At 46.9% G+C, this 16,989-nt stretch overlaps 1 protein-coding gene across 5 annotated transcripts in view; it reads right to left on the bottom strand.

The window, feature by feature from the left end:
- Positions 1–7,777: 7,777 nt before the first annotated feature.
- SHMT1 (serine hydroxymethyltransferase 1) overlaps positions 7,778–16,989 on the bottom strand; it is a 44,582-nt gene continuing 35,370 nt past the window's right edge. For all 5 annotated transcript variants that reach the window (XM_030213314.1, XM_030213312.1, XM_030213310.1 and 2 more), the window contains one exon: positions 7,778–8,182. In XM_030213314.1, coding sequence (XP_030069174.1) covers positions 8,010–8,182 — 173 coding nt within the window. In that variant the 3' untranslated portion in view covers positions 7,778–8,009. The remainder of the gene's footprint in view (positions 8,183–16,989) is intronic.

Genomic DNA, 16,989 nt, shown 5'->3' with positions numbered 1-16,989 from the left:
ACATTGTGTCAATCTTGAAAAGCAGACTGGATTGAGAATCCCTTGGCTTAGGGCAAGGGTTATTAACCCAGTCCTTGGGATACACCTAGCCAGTCACGTTTTCAGGATACCCACAATGAATATGCATAAGATAGATTTGCATATCGTACCTCCATACATAGTCATTGAGGGGGTATCCTAAAAACCTGACTTGCTAGATATGTCCCAAGGATGGGGTTGAGAATCCCTGCCCTAGCAAGATCATTAAGTCTTAGCATTTGGACAAGGCCAAAGAGTTTTGGCACCCTGAAGCAAAAGCGTCCCTGGTCACCTATGGATGAAGCAATACTTTGTTTTTAAACACAAGATTCCAAGCTTTATTTATATCATATCCAATATTGCTGGGAAAATAATCTTTAGGCTGTGATGAATTCTCTGCATCAACTGAAAGATTTTGCATGTGAAATAGGCTTTTGATATGTGCAGATGGTAGTTGCCAGATTAGTGTAAGGCACAGCCATACCATAGGTATATGTATTGTGAAAGTTGTATGGGTTTTGGTACACAAGAGTTTAATAAACTCTTAACACCAAATTAGAGAAGACACCTTAAATTTGTCATTGTGTTCTGACATTTTTTAAATGTTGCTTGTATTTTTCAAGAAATAAATTAATTTTCTCAAACATTTTGTGCTGTGATTAATCTGAATTTTACAGCACCCTGTCAAAAGAAACCAGACAAAGTTCCCAACATAAAAGTCCCTGACAAAAGGGTCTGATGAAATAGATTTACTGAGAAAATCCAGGGCTTGTCACTTGAAAGTCCTGGCACCTGCCTCCGGCTTGATTTCACTATCCACACTTAGTATCTAGTGAGAATCATAAATCTGCTTGACAAGATAATCCAGCTTGATTAAGGAGGTTTCCCTGCCCTGTTTTGTGTAGAGTCTATTTTGTCTTGTTTTTTTTTTTTGTTGTTGTCATGGTCTGTTTTGTTGGGGTTTTTTTTAGTCATGGTGCCAAATTTTAGTATGGTTAAAAACAGGTTTAACTTTTGCACTCCAAATTGTTTGAAAGAAGGGACTATTTGAAGTTGGTAAATGGTTCTCTCATGCATATGTGATAACATAGTAACATAGTAGATGACGGCAGAAAAAGACCTGCACGGTCCATCCAGTCTGCCCAACAAGATAACTCATATGTGCTACTTTTTGTGTATACCCTACTTTGATTTGTACCTGCCCTCTTCGGGGCACAGACCGTATAAGTCTGCCCAGCACTATCCCCGCCTCCAAACCACCGGCTCTGGCACAGACCGTACAAGTCTGTCCAGCACTATCCCTGCCTCCCAACCACCAGTCCCGCTTCCCAGCACCAGCTCTGGCACAGACCGTATAAGTCTGCCCAGCACTATCCCCGCCTCCCAGGTACTAAGAACAATATTTTCTCTAGTTATGGACCCGTTTTTTGACCAAATGTCCCAAGTAGGAATACTTGACCGCAATACACATTATTCCCCCAGCTAACTAGAAAGTGTCTCTCTGTCTTAACGGTAGATGCTTGATTTTTTTTTTTCTAATCCCCTCAATTAGCACTACACAATACTGATGAAAGTAGGACCCTATGGTTTCTAGTGGGAACAGTTTAGGAAGCACTGCTGCTGTAAACCAGACTGATTGTGCAATGCAGGCTGAAAACCTCAGCAAAGTCCTGTCTTAGCCCCAGTTACCATAATCTTGCAGATATAAAACTGCAGATTCTTTGCCTTCGTGTAAATGTGCCTTAGCGTGTGTGCGAACACATTATTGTACGCTGAATGCTCAAGTGCAGGTGTTAATGTGCATGGTACAGATGGCCTCAAATTGTAAGTGTTTAAATGCAAATAGTAAGCAATAAACGTGCACATGTGAAAGCAGCCGTTTTGGTGCAGAAGAACAGGCGCCAACGTGAGCCGACACTTGTTTCTTGACTGGGCTTATTGCAAAACCTTTGTATGCACGTGCCAGGGACCTTCCTCTCCCCACTTTCAGTTTAACAGTACAATTTAACAGACATAAAATTTTCATATCACTGTTGCATTGTGATAAACTTCATATTGTGCGATTCACTGCGCATTTATGTAATCAGGAATGTGTATAAACCATACCCTTGTATTAGCTATGACCCCTCTAGTCAAAATATATAAAAAAAAGGAGTATTAGCTACAGCTTATAAGTGCCGAAATACAGTAATTGTATGTACTTTGCTGTGGCCCAAATAAACTTGTATTTTTCAGCTTAATTCATCACAGCGGTAGTTTTATGCATCATCTGTTCAAGCTCATAGTATAAGCTGGAACAGCCCAAAATGCTACACATCAGGAATGTTCTAACATTCCCAGAGTATGCACAAATGTGGCCCAGTTCTAAGCTTACACTGCTTAACAAACCAATGGTCAGTAAATGACATGTATTTACAGATGGCACCTTATAGTCTACAACAGGGCTTGATGGTCCCCAGGATCCAGCCCAAAAATCTAAGAGCCAGACTGGGAATAAATGGAATGTTATTTATATATGCATATTTATAAATTTACACATTCAAAATGTGCTCAAGGTAATGCACAGCAAGTTATTATAGTAGCGGGGAAGGAGTAGGTAAGAGTCTACTGTTCTTCCATCTTTCCACCCACCCACAGCTGATGTGGCCATGGAGAGAGGCTTCACACGGGTTTCTGGGGCAATGAGGGAGGAACTAAAGCTGCAGCTACTAAGGTTGGATGGGTCAAGTGGTGCATCTAGAAACATAGATAGAAACATGATGGCAGATAAAGGCCAAATGACCCATCCAGCCTGCCCATCCTCTGTAACTGCCAATTCTACCTGTTCCTAAGCGATCCCACATGCTTATCCCATGCCTTTTTAAGTTCTGGAACAGTCCTCGACTCCACCACCTCCACTGGGAGGCCATTCCACGCCTCCACCACCCTTTCTGTGAAATAATACTTCCTTAGCTTACTCCTAAACCTATTCCCTCTTTGTCATATGCCCCCTCATTCCAGAGCTCTCCATTTGAAAAAGGCTCTCTTCCTGTACATAAATGCCCTTGAGATATTTAAACGTTTCTATCATGTCTCCTCTCTCCCTCCTCTCTTCCAGCGTATACATGTTGAGGTTCATAACCCTGTCCCTATAATTTTTGCATTCAAGACCGCTTACTAATTTCGTAGCCGCCATCTGGACAGACTCCATCCTGTTTATATCTTGCCGTAGGTGCGGTCTCCAGAACTTCACGCAGTACTCCAAATGGGGCCTGTATAATTATGGTACAGCCAGAGACCCCCCCCACTGGAATGGTGGAGGGCCCAGTCATAGAGCTCAGGCCATTACAGACCTTGGCTGAGTCAGAAATCTGATGGCTGACATAACTGGGAGCTTACTGGAAAAGTATGACCTAGTTTGTAGCCCGGATTGAGGCCTAAAAGTTAAGTTAATAGATATGGAAACAAAATGGAGGATTTCAGCACAAAATGGAAGCCCGTATCTGTTACAAAGTGGAATTTTCTCTAATGTAAGTTAGAAAAACAAGTTGAGCAATGAGTGAGTCATGCCAGGTGCAGAGAAAATAGGGAACTAGCTGTCCAAGAGAGGAGGGAGACTTTCCTGTGAGCAGGGTCTTGCTTAAGAAGCGAGCTAAAGATAAAACCATGTTAGCAAGATAGAAGCTACTCATTAGCATGAGCCAATCAGTGACAACCATGACATTAGCATAGATCCAATCAGATATATCTACTGTCATATTACCCATATCCTGAGGGCACCTATAAAAATCCGGGTATTTCCTGGTTTGAGTTAGAGAGAAAAGGGTTGGCACTCTCTCTCCAAGGGAAACCAATGTGTCCAGCTGAATTGACAAATTATCTAATTGCTTTCCCTTGTAAAACCTCTAATTGGTAAAAGAAATTATAAAACATTAGCAAATAATTAACACCTGTTTGCAGCTTATTATATTCCTATACTTAATTGATTGTACACGCCTGTTGTCAATCACTGATTTGACTTATACCTTAGCAAATAAACTCCTCATTCCAAATGATGATTTGTGGGCTTCACTTAATGATGAAAGGCTGTAAGTATAAATGCTTTTGCTGCATCAGGCTATCATTCGCTGCATTGTATAACCTGTAGCCTAAATCCAGTTTGTCATAAGGCTGGTATTTATTCCTTGCCAGTGCTGAGAGGCGGACTAATGCGGGTCTCTTAGACCTAACGTCTCTCTCAGTGGCAATTTCTCCTAGAACTTCACAATTCCCTGATTACCCCAGTACTAATGCTATTTGGAGATGGAGTCAGATTAAGGTCACTCTAGCCTTCTTGGGGGGGGGGCTCGGGACCCCTAAATTCTCAACAGGCCTCACCAGAGACTTATACAACGGCACTATCACATCCTTTTTCCTGCTGGTCATGCCTCTGCTGGTCATGCACCCAAGCATCCTTCTGGCTTTGGCCGTCGCTTTCTCTACCTGTTTGAAAGCTTTAAGGTCATCAGACACAATCACCCCCACGTCCCGCTCTTCCTTCGTACACTGAAGCACTACACCCCCTATACTGTACCGTTCCCTCGGATATTTGCGACCCAAGTGCATGACCCTGCATTTTTTGGGATTAAACCTTAGTTGCCAAATATCGGTCCATTCCTCTAGCTTCGCTAGGTCCTTCCTCATGTCATTCACACCCTCCAGGGTGTCCACCCTGTTGCACAGTTTAGTATCATCCGCAAAGAGATAAACCTTACCAGACAGCCCTTCCGCAATATTGCTCACAAAGACGTTAAAAAGAGCCGGCCCTAGGACCGATCCCTGTGGTACTCCACTGATGACCTCCTTTTCCTCACAGCAAGCTCCATTTACCACCACCCTCTGTCTCCTACCATTCAACCAATTTTTTTACCCAATCAGTTACTCCCGCACCGAAGGCACTCAATTTATTTATCAGTCGCCTGTGCGGAACCATGTCAAAGGCTTTGCTGAAATCCAAGTATACCACATCAAGCGCCCCTCCCAGATCCCAACTGTTTGGTCACCCAGTCGAAGAAGACAAGTCACCTACCCCCAGAAGCTGCAGGCTTAGCTTTCTACATTGCCCACCTGCCCCAGCAGCTAGCTTTAACCCCTCCCCACAGCTAGCGCACCCACTCCCAGCAACCACAGCTTAAAGCCACTCATTACCTATACAAAGCCACCCCAGCAGCAGTCTCTCTGAATTCCTCTCCCCCCAGCCCCCCCCCCCAAAAAAAGAACCAGATTCTTAAATTGATCATACCAACAGGGCTGCTGGAGAATCTCCTTGACAGTAACAATGCGCCTTATGGGCCACTTCTGCGGTCCTAGTTTTATCTCCGTCCCTGCTCCTAACACACACATCTCCCCATAGCGCTTGTGCTCTCTCTGCCTCCCCTCCAGCACACACCAGGGGTGTAAGCATTAAGCCCAGGGTGGAGTGTGTGTGTGTGGGGGTGGGCACATTTCCTCTCCCTCCCCCGCTGGCATTAAATCTTACTTTTGCTGGCGGGGATACCCAAGCCTCCTCCCTTACTGCCTGAGCAGCGAAGAAGTCAGCAGTGTGCTTCAGTCACTGATGCTGGCATACCCACACATGGTCAGTTCATGATACAGGAATGCCAGCATGGGCAGCTGAAGCATAGCGTTGACTTCTTCTCTAAGGGGTCTTGGACAGCAGACCGCTTTAGCTTGTGGGGCCTGAGCACCACTGCTAGCCATTCTACAGGTGCCACAATTTTGGAGGGGGCTGAGCCAAAGTGTAGAGACCCAGCCCCCCCCCCCCCCCCCCCCACTTTTCAATGGCTATGGCACACATACATCCCTAGAACTCTCTCACACTGCCTACCCCCCTCCCCAGCACACACACACACTCCCATAGCCTTTCCCCACCCCCCCATACAGGATAGACCCCCCCCCCCCATAGCTCTTTATTGATGACCACCACCCCATATACCACTCTGTGGTGTACACCCTGGCATAACTGAATTTTAGAAGGTACTAGATCCAATTTTCAGGAATGTGATGGGCAAAATACTAGTAATAAGCTGAAATTTTTTTTTAACTATCACAGTCTTATTCAAATGCGATATCAAGAAAATAAACTGCACTTTTTAATCTTATTAAAAGTGGAGAGAACAACCTCAGTAATCAAAGCATGGCAACCATAAAATACTTATATTCAATGCCAGCAATAACTTGATTCCGTTCTTATCATTGGTCTGAAAACTCCACTTGCGCGCAGATAAGGGCTCTAGATGGGAATTGTATGTAACCCATTAAGATAATCTTAGGCTTACTTAGCTTTAACAACTTCGCCCGATTAGCTTCCTCAGGGGGCCAAGTAACTGTCAGCAAGTCATACTGCCTTAAGCTTTGACGTCCATGATTTCCAAGATACCGGAAGTGAAGATTACTGATGTTGTTCTCTCCACTTTTAATAAGATTAAAAAGTGCAGTTCATTTTCTTGATATCGCATTTGAATAAGACTGCGATAGTTAAGCATTTTTTTCAGCTTATTACTAGTATAACTGAATTTTATCCATATCTCTCTCCAGCTTTCCCTCTCCTCTACCTGCATATACTTCCCCAGCTCCTGCACTCCAGCACACAGACACACTCAGGTCTCTCCTCTTGCTTCATCCTTTCTCTCCCTGCAACAGACATCCAGAGCTCTCCCCCTCCTATGGCACACATGCATCCAAGTCCTTACTCCCTCCTCCCCACTCATGGCACCTAGCCACCCAGTTCTTGCTGCTCTCCCTCTTCCCAGGGCACAGAACACCTCAGCTTTTGCTGCTTCCCCCCCCCCCCCCCCCCAACACACACACAACTTCCTCCTTCTCCTTCCACAGCACAAAACTAGCTCTCCACCCCTGCATTCCAGGCCAGATCTTCCTCTTCTGCCACTTTGGTGCTAAATGCAAAATTTGAACCACATGGGGGCAATGGAGGGTTAAGTGACTTGTCCAGAGTCACAAGAAGCTGCAGTGGGAATTGAACCCAGTTCTCCAGGATCAAAGTCTGCTGCAGTAACCTGTAGGCCACTCCTCCACAGTATAACTCTGCTGCACGACTAATATTTCGCCAAAGTCGTTATGCCCATATCAGCCTTCTCCTGAAATCGCTTCACTGGCTCCCTGTTTCCATATACAATTCAAGCTCCTCTTGTTGACCTATAAGTGCATTCACTCTGCAGCCCCTCACTACCTCTCCACCCTCATCTCTCCCTACACTCCCTTCCCTAGAACTCCGTTCACTAGGCAAATCTCTCCTAATTGCACCCTTCTCCTCCATCGCTAACTCCAGACTCCGCTCCTTCTATCTCGCCGCACCTTATGCCTGAAATAGGCTTCCTGAGCCATTACGTCTAGCTCCATCCCTGGCTGCCTTCAAATCCGGGCTAAAGGCCTACCTGTTTGATGCTGCTTTCGACTCCTGACTTGCCACTTTTATCTTATCCTTGTGTCCTTCTGTCTGTCCTTCCCTTATCCTTATTGATCCTGTCTGTTTGTCCTGATTTAGATTGTAAGCTCTTTTGAGCAGGGACTGTCTTTCTTCATGTTCAATTGTAAAGCGCTGCGTACGACTGGTAGCGCTATAGAAGTGATTTATAGTAGTAGTAGTAAAGAATAAAAAAAACATTGTACACATTTTAAATAGAGATCTTGCTACAACCTAGACACCAGGTTCAATTTTTTACTCACCATGGTGACCTGGGGTTTGTCGAGCCCTTGTCTACAAAACCATTACTCATTTATTAGGTATTAAGGCATTTTATTTTGTGCTATTAAAACAGGTAGATAGTACAAAAAATAACAGTATTATGATGTCCAAGGGAGGTACAGAGATATAATACCTGATTATTTTTCCACTCTGCTTCTTTGGTAGCTGAAATCTTGTCAGACCTGTCCCTGAATTGGAAACACTGTGGCAGTGGGAGTATGGGGTCTTGCAAAAGTTATAAACAAACCCACCTGGAAGATTTTTTGGTTTAAAGCTCAGGCATGCCTGGGATGGGGAAAACCCCTGCAAAGACTTCAACTTCCTCCTTGATAGATTTGATTTTGCTCTGATATTTCTCATCCCAGGCCAGTTTCTCTTTGAATTCTTTCAGGGTAGCTTTGGGACTCATGTCATTCTGAATCTCCAATGTCAGTTCTATTCCTGGACAGAAGATAAGCATAGGAGTCACTCAGCAAGTCTATGCACACTAACCTTTAGTCATCTGACAAAGCAGAGTGCTATTTGTTTACTGTTCATCCCTTCCTGAGCTCAGAATGTGAAAAACCACAAAAACAGCTCTTCAAACTAACTTTTGATCATTAACTTCCTTACGCACCCAAAAAAATCTTTTATTTAGGAATCTTATAAACGTTGTATTCTCTTTTCCGGAACCGTATCAGCTTCCTTGCACCTACTTTTTTTTCTTTTAAATTTTTTTTATTTATTTATAAGAATTTAAATTTACAAGCAATAAAAGTAGAGGAGTGTGGTAGCTGTGTTAGTCCACTCTTAAGGTTATCAATAGAAATCAAACAAAATAAAACATGGAAAAGAAAATAAGATGATACCTTTTTTATTGGACATAATGTAATACATTTCTTGATTAGCTTTCGAAGGTTGCCCTTCTTTGTCAGATCGGAAATAAGCAAATGTGCTAGCTGACAGTGTATATAAGTGAGGATGGGGGGTGAGTAGGAGGTATGCATGGGGACATCAAAGCATATCACTGATATTCTAACAGGATGGGTGTGGATAGGTGAGGGGTGGGGTGATCAACAGAGACATACAGCTTTATGGTTTATAATGGGCTAGAAATACAGAGAAAGTAATACACAAGAATTATTTCAATCAGGTAATTCTATACCCTTCCTTAGACCACAAAATAGGGAGAGTGAAACAAGACAAGGAGATCAATTAAACAACAGTAAACAGAAAAAAACGTGGTATTAACCTGATTATCCCCAGTTATTATTTATCTGAATCATTATTCCACATTGATCGTCTGGTTGGCTTCTTCAAACCCAAAACGGTGTATATTCAATTCGTTGGAAACATACTTATTGTCCAATATTAGTAGAAATAATACACCTAATTTCATTTTTTTCTTTTTTAAAACCAGAAATTATTTAACAATGCGAACACTTGAGTCTCTAATCCAATTCCCACTGATTAAGGTAATCCCAGTTTCACAGGCTTCACTCCTTTTGAATTAATATTACTAAGTAATAATTTATATTACTAAGAGGAATCATTACAAAGGAAAATAACAAAATTTTCAGGAAATATTTCTGAGGAAATCTTAACAATCTCAGTATTAATCATCTGTAATAATATTCATTTTGTTCAAATTTCTGGTCTATTATCATTTTCAAAATCTTAACCATTTCCTACTCCTGTAGAACTTCATTTGCTGTATCAATTTGCACCTACTTTTTACTCTATATTCAAGTCTGTATATATTCCCGGAGTTGGTTCTCTCCTCTCCGGAACCTGTAAGCCACATTGAGCCAACTGCTATGCGGGAAAATGTGGGCTACAAATGTAATAAATAGTTACTTTTTTGCGTCTAGCTTTTGTTTCCATATTACATATTGTAGTACTCGGTCCTCATTTACTTTGTCATTATTACTTAATGTATATTATCCCGCATCAAGTTTTTTGTTTTTTTTTACTGTTAATTTAAGTTGTTAGCCACATTGAACCTGATCTATTGGGATAATGTGGGATATAAATAAATAAAACAAACAAGTAACAAAAAGGATAATATATGTTGCAGACATTATTCTTATTGTCGAGCAATGCACAGAGTTAACTTGAGCATAAGTATGCAGGGTGGGAGACAACCTGGTGGTGGTGGGGGGAATCTAGTAATCACAGAACACACTTGTTGGATCAGAATCAGAACTATAGTAGAAGCAGATTTCAGAAGGGCTGCCTTTAGGAAAATAAGGTGAAATTAGATCTTACCTGCTAATTTTCTTTCCTCTAGACCCTCCAGACCGGTCAAGACGCATGGGTTATGTCCTCCTACCAGCAGAGGGAGACTGAGAAACACTGAGCTTTTGAATACTGTATATATAACCTGTGCAGTACATCCACTAGCCAGTATAACCCTGACAAAGCAGAGAAAACAAAAACATCAACTAGAACTAACAACCCCGTACGTGGTCACTGTCAACTGGACACTTTCTTCATCTCTTTCATTGTGTCCTTTGTATTGTGTGTGCTTCCACAGGTGGACTAACAAACACGGTCACACCTGACCAGACTTATAAAAACAAAGTCTGAAACCATAGAAACCACACTCAACAGCTGCCAAGATAGAACAACAGACAAAACCGACCTCCTGGCCTACAGTACAGACAGGGCGGGCCTTGACCGGTCTGGAGGGTCTAGAGGAAAGAAAATTAGCAGGTAAGATCTAATTTCACCTTCCTCCACGACCCTCCAGACCGGTCAAGACGCATGGGACGTACCCAAGCAGTAAGATCCTAAGGGCGGGAACCACGTAGGCCAGAGGTCAACACTGCAGCCCCAAAACCTGCCTCGTCCTTGGCATGCACATCAATCCTGTAATGTTTAACAAAGGAATGCAATGACGACCAAACCGCCGCTCGACAAATATCTAACGGAGGAATCATGCTACTCTCCGCCCAGGAGGTCGCCACTCCCCTGGTAGAATGAGCCGAAAATTCCTTAGGTACCACGCGGCCCTTCAGCAAATACGCCGAAGCAATTGACTCCTTCAACCATCTAGCTATCGTAGCTTTGGAAGCCGCCGCGCCCTTTCTTGCACCACCATGGAGAACGAACAAACGATCAGAAAGCCTATAGTGTCGAGTTCTGGAAACGTAACAGCGCAAGACTCTTCGCACATCTAACTTGGCCAGCCGGCGCTGCTCTGCATCCCCCGCCAAATCACCCAAAACTGGCAAGGAAATCACTTGATTCACATGAAACTCTGAAACCACCTTGGGCACAAAGGACGGCACCGGGCGCAACGAAACCTTCTCCTTGGAAAAAGACAGAAAGGGCTCTCTACAAGACAAAGCCTGAAGTTCTGACACTCGCCGAGCTGAAGTAATAGCCACCAAGAACACCGTCTTTAGGGACAGATCCTTATCTGAAACAGAAACCAAGGGCTCAAACGGCGGCCTCACCAACGCCTCCAAAACGAGATTCAAATCCCACGGAGGCACCATCCGCCGCCGGGGCGGGCGCAGTAACTTAACACCCTTCAAAAATCGAACCACATCAGGACTAGAAGCTAACGACTTTCCCTGGAGCTTCCCACGGAAACACGACAAAGCCGCCACCTGCACCTTCAAAGAGGACAAGGCCAACCCCCTGTCCATACCATCCTGTAAAAACTCCAAGACATCTGTCACCGACGCCCGAAAGGGAAGAACCTGCCTACCTGCACACCAATGCTCGAAGACTCTCCAGACCCGGACATACGCCAGCGAAGTGGACTGCCTACGCGAGCTCAACATTGTATCAATCACTCTGGACGAAAAACCTTTCTTCCTTAACCTGTGCCTCTCAAGAGCCAGGCCGTAAGCGAGAACCGATCCGGATCTGGCATAACTATCGGTCCCTGACACAACACCCCTGAATCTGACAACGGCAGAGGATCCGCTATCGCCAACCGCACCAGATCTCCGTACCACGGCCGACGTGGCCAATTCGGGGCTAACAAAATCACTTGTCCGGGGTGCCGAGCGATGCGCTGAATCACTCGACCGACCAACGGCCATGGGGGAAACACATACAGCAACTCCTGCGGCCACGGCATTAGAAGCGCATCTATGCCTTCCGCTCGAGGATCCCTCCGGCGACTGAAAAAACCTCTGAACCTGAGCATTGCGGGCCGTTGCCATGAGATCCATCACGGGAAGTCCCCAGACCGCCACAATGCGATTGAACACCGACCGATGAAGCGACCACTCCCCGGGGTCTAGAGCATGTCTGCTTAGATAATCTGCCTCCACGTTGTCTACTCCAGCCACATGCGCCGCGGAGAGCGCTAGAAGATGGACCTCCGCCCATTGACACAACAGCGCCGCCTCCTCCGCGACCGCCTGACTCTTTGTGCCCCCCTGACGGTTGACATAAGCCACGGCGGTGGCGTTGTCGCAAAACACCCTGACTGCTTTCCGCACCAGCACGCTCAAACGCCTGAAGCGCTAGCCGAATGGCCCGGGTTTCCAAACGATTGATGGACCACTGAGCTTCCACCTGAGACCAGCGTCCTTGAGCTACCTGACCGAGACAATGAGCTCCCCAGCGCTGAAGACTGGCGTCTGTGACGAGAACCACCCACTGCGGAGCCTCCAACGGCATTCCCTTTTCCAAATTGCCTGGATCTAACCACCACTGGAGACTGAGGCGTGGGGTTACCGGCAGCTGAAGGCGTACATCCAACTCCTGCGACAGAGGCGCCCACCGACTGAGAAGAGCTGACTGCAACTGCCGCATATGCGCCCGGGCCCACGGAACTACCTCTATGGTGGCCGCCATTAACCCCAGGACTTGCAGATACTCCCGGGCTGTCGGAGCCGCCTCCGACAGAAATAGACGAATCTGACCCTGCAACTTGCGAATCCGAGGGCCCGGCAGGAAGACCCGACCGTTCCTGGTATCGAATAGAACCCCCAGGTACTCCAGCGACTGCGACGGCACCAGGTGACTCTTGCCGAAGTTCACTACCCAGCCCAGAGACTGAAGAAACTGCACCACTCGAGCCGTAGACACCTCGCTCTCCGACTGGGACTTGGCCCGAATCAACCAATCGTCCAGGTACGGGTGCACCAGAATGCCCTGCTTCCGCAAGGCCGCCGCCACTACCACCATGATCTTGGAAAAAGTTCGAGGAGCCGTTGCTAAACCGAAAGGCAGAGCACAAAACTGAAAATGCTTCCCCAAAACCGCAAAGCGCAGAAATCGCTGATGAGCGGCCCGAATGGGGATGTGCAGATAAGCCTCCGTCAGATCCAAAGACGTGAGAAACTCCCCTTCCTGCACCGCGACAATGACCGACCTCAATGTCTCCATGCGAAAAGAGGGAACTCTGAGAGCCGCATTGACTGCCTTCAGATCTAAGATAGGCCGAAAGGCGTCCTCCTTCTTTGGGACTACAAAATAGATTGAATAGCAGCCCAAGCGGCGCTGAGCAGCGGGAACCGGTACCACCGCCCCCAGACTGATCAGACGAGCCAAAGTGTCTCGCACTGCTGCCCGCTTGAGCCTCGAATGACACGGGGACTCCAGAAACCTTTCGGGAGGCGAGCCGTCGAACTCCAGAGCGTAACCGTCTCGCACCACTTCGAGAACCCACTGATCCGCTGTGATTTGGGCCCAGTCCTGGTAAAACAGGCTCAGCCGAGCCCCTACCCGAACCAGAGCCTGGACCCGCACACCTTCATTGCGAATTACGCCCCGAAACCTGTCCTCCCGCGGAGAAATCACGCCCTCCGCGCCGACTCCCACGAAAGGACTGTGTTCGCTGAAAGAACCGACCTCTAAAGGCTCCACTAGCCCTCCCGGGCCTATACCGGCGAGCCTCCTTAAACCTGCCTCGGGAGGAAGTACCCCTGGAAGCCGCCTTCGGACGAAAATCCGGAAGCCGAGGGGCCTTGGCATCGCTGAGTCCACGCACCAATTTGTCCAAATCCTCACCAAAAAGCATGGACCCCTTAAACGGAAGCGAACAAAGCTTAGCTTTGGAGGCCGCGTCCGCGACCCAACCTCGCAACCACAGTGCCCTACGTGCCCCCACCAGCATAGCCATATTCTTGGCCGAGGCACGGAGCAAATCATAAAGCGCATCAGACAAAAAGGACGATCCCATTTCCAATTTGGCTAATTCCTGTACCCCAGAGGTCCCAACCTCCACCGAATCATCAAGCAGTTTCTCGGCCCATCGGAAACACGCCCGCGCAACTAGCCCCCCACAAATCGAGGCCTGCAGGGCCAGGGCCGACAAATCAAAACTCCGCTTGAGGAAGGACTCAAGCCTCCTATCCTGGGGATCCCGGAGAGCAGTCCCCCCGTCCACCGGTATAGCCGTGGCTTTTGTAACTGCTGTCACCACCGCATCCACTGTGGGAGCCTTAAAGGAATCTCTATCTTCCTGTGGGAGCGGGTACAGTCTAGACATAGCTTTAGACACTTTACAGGGAGAATCCGGCGAATGCCACTCTTGAAACACCATATCCCGGATGTCTTTATTCATGGGAAAGGACCTAGCCTGCCGCTGAATCCCCTTAACCAAGGGATCCACCTGTCTAGCCTCCCCCAAAACCGCCTCTGGCTGTTCAAACTTAAGGGTGGAAGAAATCTGCTCAATGAGCTCCGCAAGCTCTTCCCTGTGAAAAATCCGCACTACAGAGGGATCCTCCCCAGGGACCACCAACTCCGGATCCTGAGGACCCTCGAGCCCCTCAGGATCCCCAATATCACTCAAAGCACCTTCGGATCCTACAGGGGAGAATCCCTCCTCGTCATCCCACTCAAACCGAGGCCTCTTCACCAGCGCCGCACTAGTCCCCTCCCCTAAAGGTGGGGGACCCGCCTTCCAGGCTTGAAACAGGGTCCAAACGAAATCCGGAGGAAAACCAGCGCCTCCTGTACCCTCAGGCGCCATCTTCTGAGCCGATCCGGGAGCAGCAGGGCCAAAAACAGCTGATTCCGTGGGACGCGCGGAATCCAAAATGGCGGCCGTTCCCGCCAAAACTAAATTTGTTGAAACCGTCCCTGCCGGTGTCCCTGCTGCCCCCGACACCCCCGAACTAGCTGGAGCCTCTGCAATCAACACCGGGGGTGCCGCCATCGGCGAGGCCTGTTTCGGCACTGACCTCCCGGCGCTTCTATGCCTCGGCGCGAGCACGCGCGACAGCGGAGAAGTTTGCCTGCCATGACCTCGAAGCACACCACACGCTGTGCTGAGCGGCGCACACCCTGTCTCTCACTGCTTCCCCACAACAATTAGCCGCTCTGCTCTCCCTCGCCAGCAATAGAAAACGAACCTTCCGTCCGTTCCTATCTACATAAAGCCTCAGACGGCTCTTAAAGAGATATCACCAATTTCTTTCTTCCTTTCTGTCTGGCAGCTGAAAAGTGGGGGGCTCTGAAGGCTACAATCTTAGAAAGCAGCCGAGGCACAAAGCTGCCAGTCTCTCCAAGGAGAGCAGCACAGGGGGAGGGACCTGAACACAGGTGTAACACCCCAGGGGGAAAACTGGGCCCCACCGGACCCAGGGCCCCGAAGCACTTTTTTTTTTTTTTTGTACCACGTACAGGGAATAGCCCAAACTAATAACTTAGGCAATAAGAGAATAAACCCCTTAACTGAATAATCAAACTACCTCACCAGACTATTGAAGACTGCACAGGCTGTCCATCTACCTCTGCTGAGACTGAGAAAATACTGGCTAGTGGATGTACTGCACAGGTTATATATACAGTATTCAAAAGCTCAGTGTTTCTCAGTCTCCCTCTGCTGGTAGGAGGACATAACCCATGCGTCTTGACCGGTCTGGAGGGTCGTGGAGGAAACAAATATTTAGGAAATCTTGTTAGAAAGCAGGGAATTATAGTCCTGTGATGGATTTTTATTGTGAAGGTTGACTGCTGTAAATTGCTTCGAGTCTACAACAAAGGCAATAAGAAATCTCAAACACATTTAAGAGGTAGAGAGAAATTACACCACAAGGATCTTTGAAAAAGCAATAAATCATTGTGTCAGGCAAAAGAGCCAACTATAGCGTTTTTATTCTAAAGTACTGAAAGGAAGAAAATAAAGAATATTCAGGAAATAGAAACCAAACAGGAGGAAAGAGAGGCCTACGTACTTTGCTTCTCATCAAAGCTGACCCCCCCATTAGTGCTTCATATAGAGACCTTGTCACTGTCCTCATCTAATCCCTTGCTTGTCCTCTGCACAACTTCATCCTACCCCAGCATGCCACACAGGTTATAACAGAAGAACACACAATCAACCACACATCACACCTTCTGCCTGGGAGTCATCAGTGTGTGTCTTGATTTGTCCTGCTTACTTGTGGAGAAAGTTAGATTACTTACCTGCAACAGGGGTTCTCTGCGGACTAGAGAGTTGCACAGGGACAGAAATCAAACCCGTTCCTGTCCATCCGCGCTGGAATCTTACCCGTCCCCCACAAGAATTTAATGGTACCTAAAAACAAATTCCAGTCAGCTCTACGTCTCTCTCTTTCTGGGTTCCAGAAGAACAGAAGTTCGAACTTGGAACAATCTGGTGCGCACATGTAAGACTCATCTCTGACTTGCTGGCAGAGTGTGTTGAGAGGTTGCCACACGAATGCGCCAGTAGGCCAGGTTACCTCTGATGCTTGTGACTGTGTCAGAGTGGAGGCCTGCGCATCAGCCCAGGAGCAGAGAGGATTAATGGAAGACTTTCCGCATCTGCTTTCTTAAAGCAAGGAAGAGGAGGAGGTGGCACTCAAAGAACTTGGGGGGGGGGGGGGGGGGTGAGAGGCTGGCACAGGTGCAGCTTACACTTCCACGGGAACGCCACAGGAACTGTTTCCGTCTCCTTGGGAACCCTGCAGGAACCACTTCCATCCCCGCAGGAATCCTCCAGCACCGGAGGGAATTCCCGCAGAACCCCTTTCCCATGCAGGTAAGTCTGTCAGCCAGCCACACACTGATGACGTCATGCAACAGGACCATGGACACAGTCCTCAGAGCACAGAAAAGCCTATAAGGCTTTCAGTTTAATGGTCAGTAAGTTGGTTAAAAAGAGCGGAAATTCTATGAATACAAACAAAAACACTCAGCGCTCAAAAAAAAAAAAAAAAAAAAAAAAAAAAAACCCCCACATATACAATTTATATTGACCTCAGCACGAATCTCTTCACATGGATACAGTCCATGACTCGCCTGCCTCCTCATCGATCTCTATAAATTCAAATAGCTTTTCCCCATAT

The sequence above is a fragment of the Microcaecilia unicolor genome, chromosome 8 (assembly GCF_901765095.1).
Source record: "Microcaecilia unicolor chromosome 8, aMicUni1.1, whole genome shotgun sequence".
Lineage (NCBI taxonomy): Eukaryota > Metazoa > Chordata > Amphibia > Gymnophiona > Siphonopidae > Microcaecilia > Microcaecilia unicolor.
The sequence above is the reverse complement of the archived record's forward strand: the minus strand, read 5'-3'. Positions and strand labels throughout refer to the sequence as shown.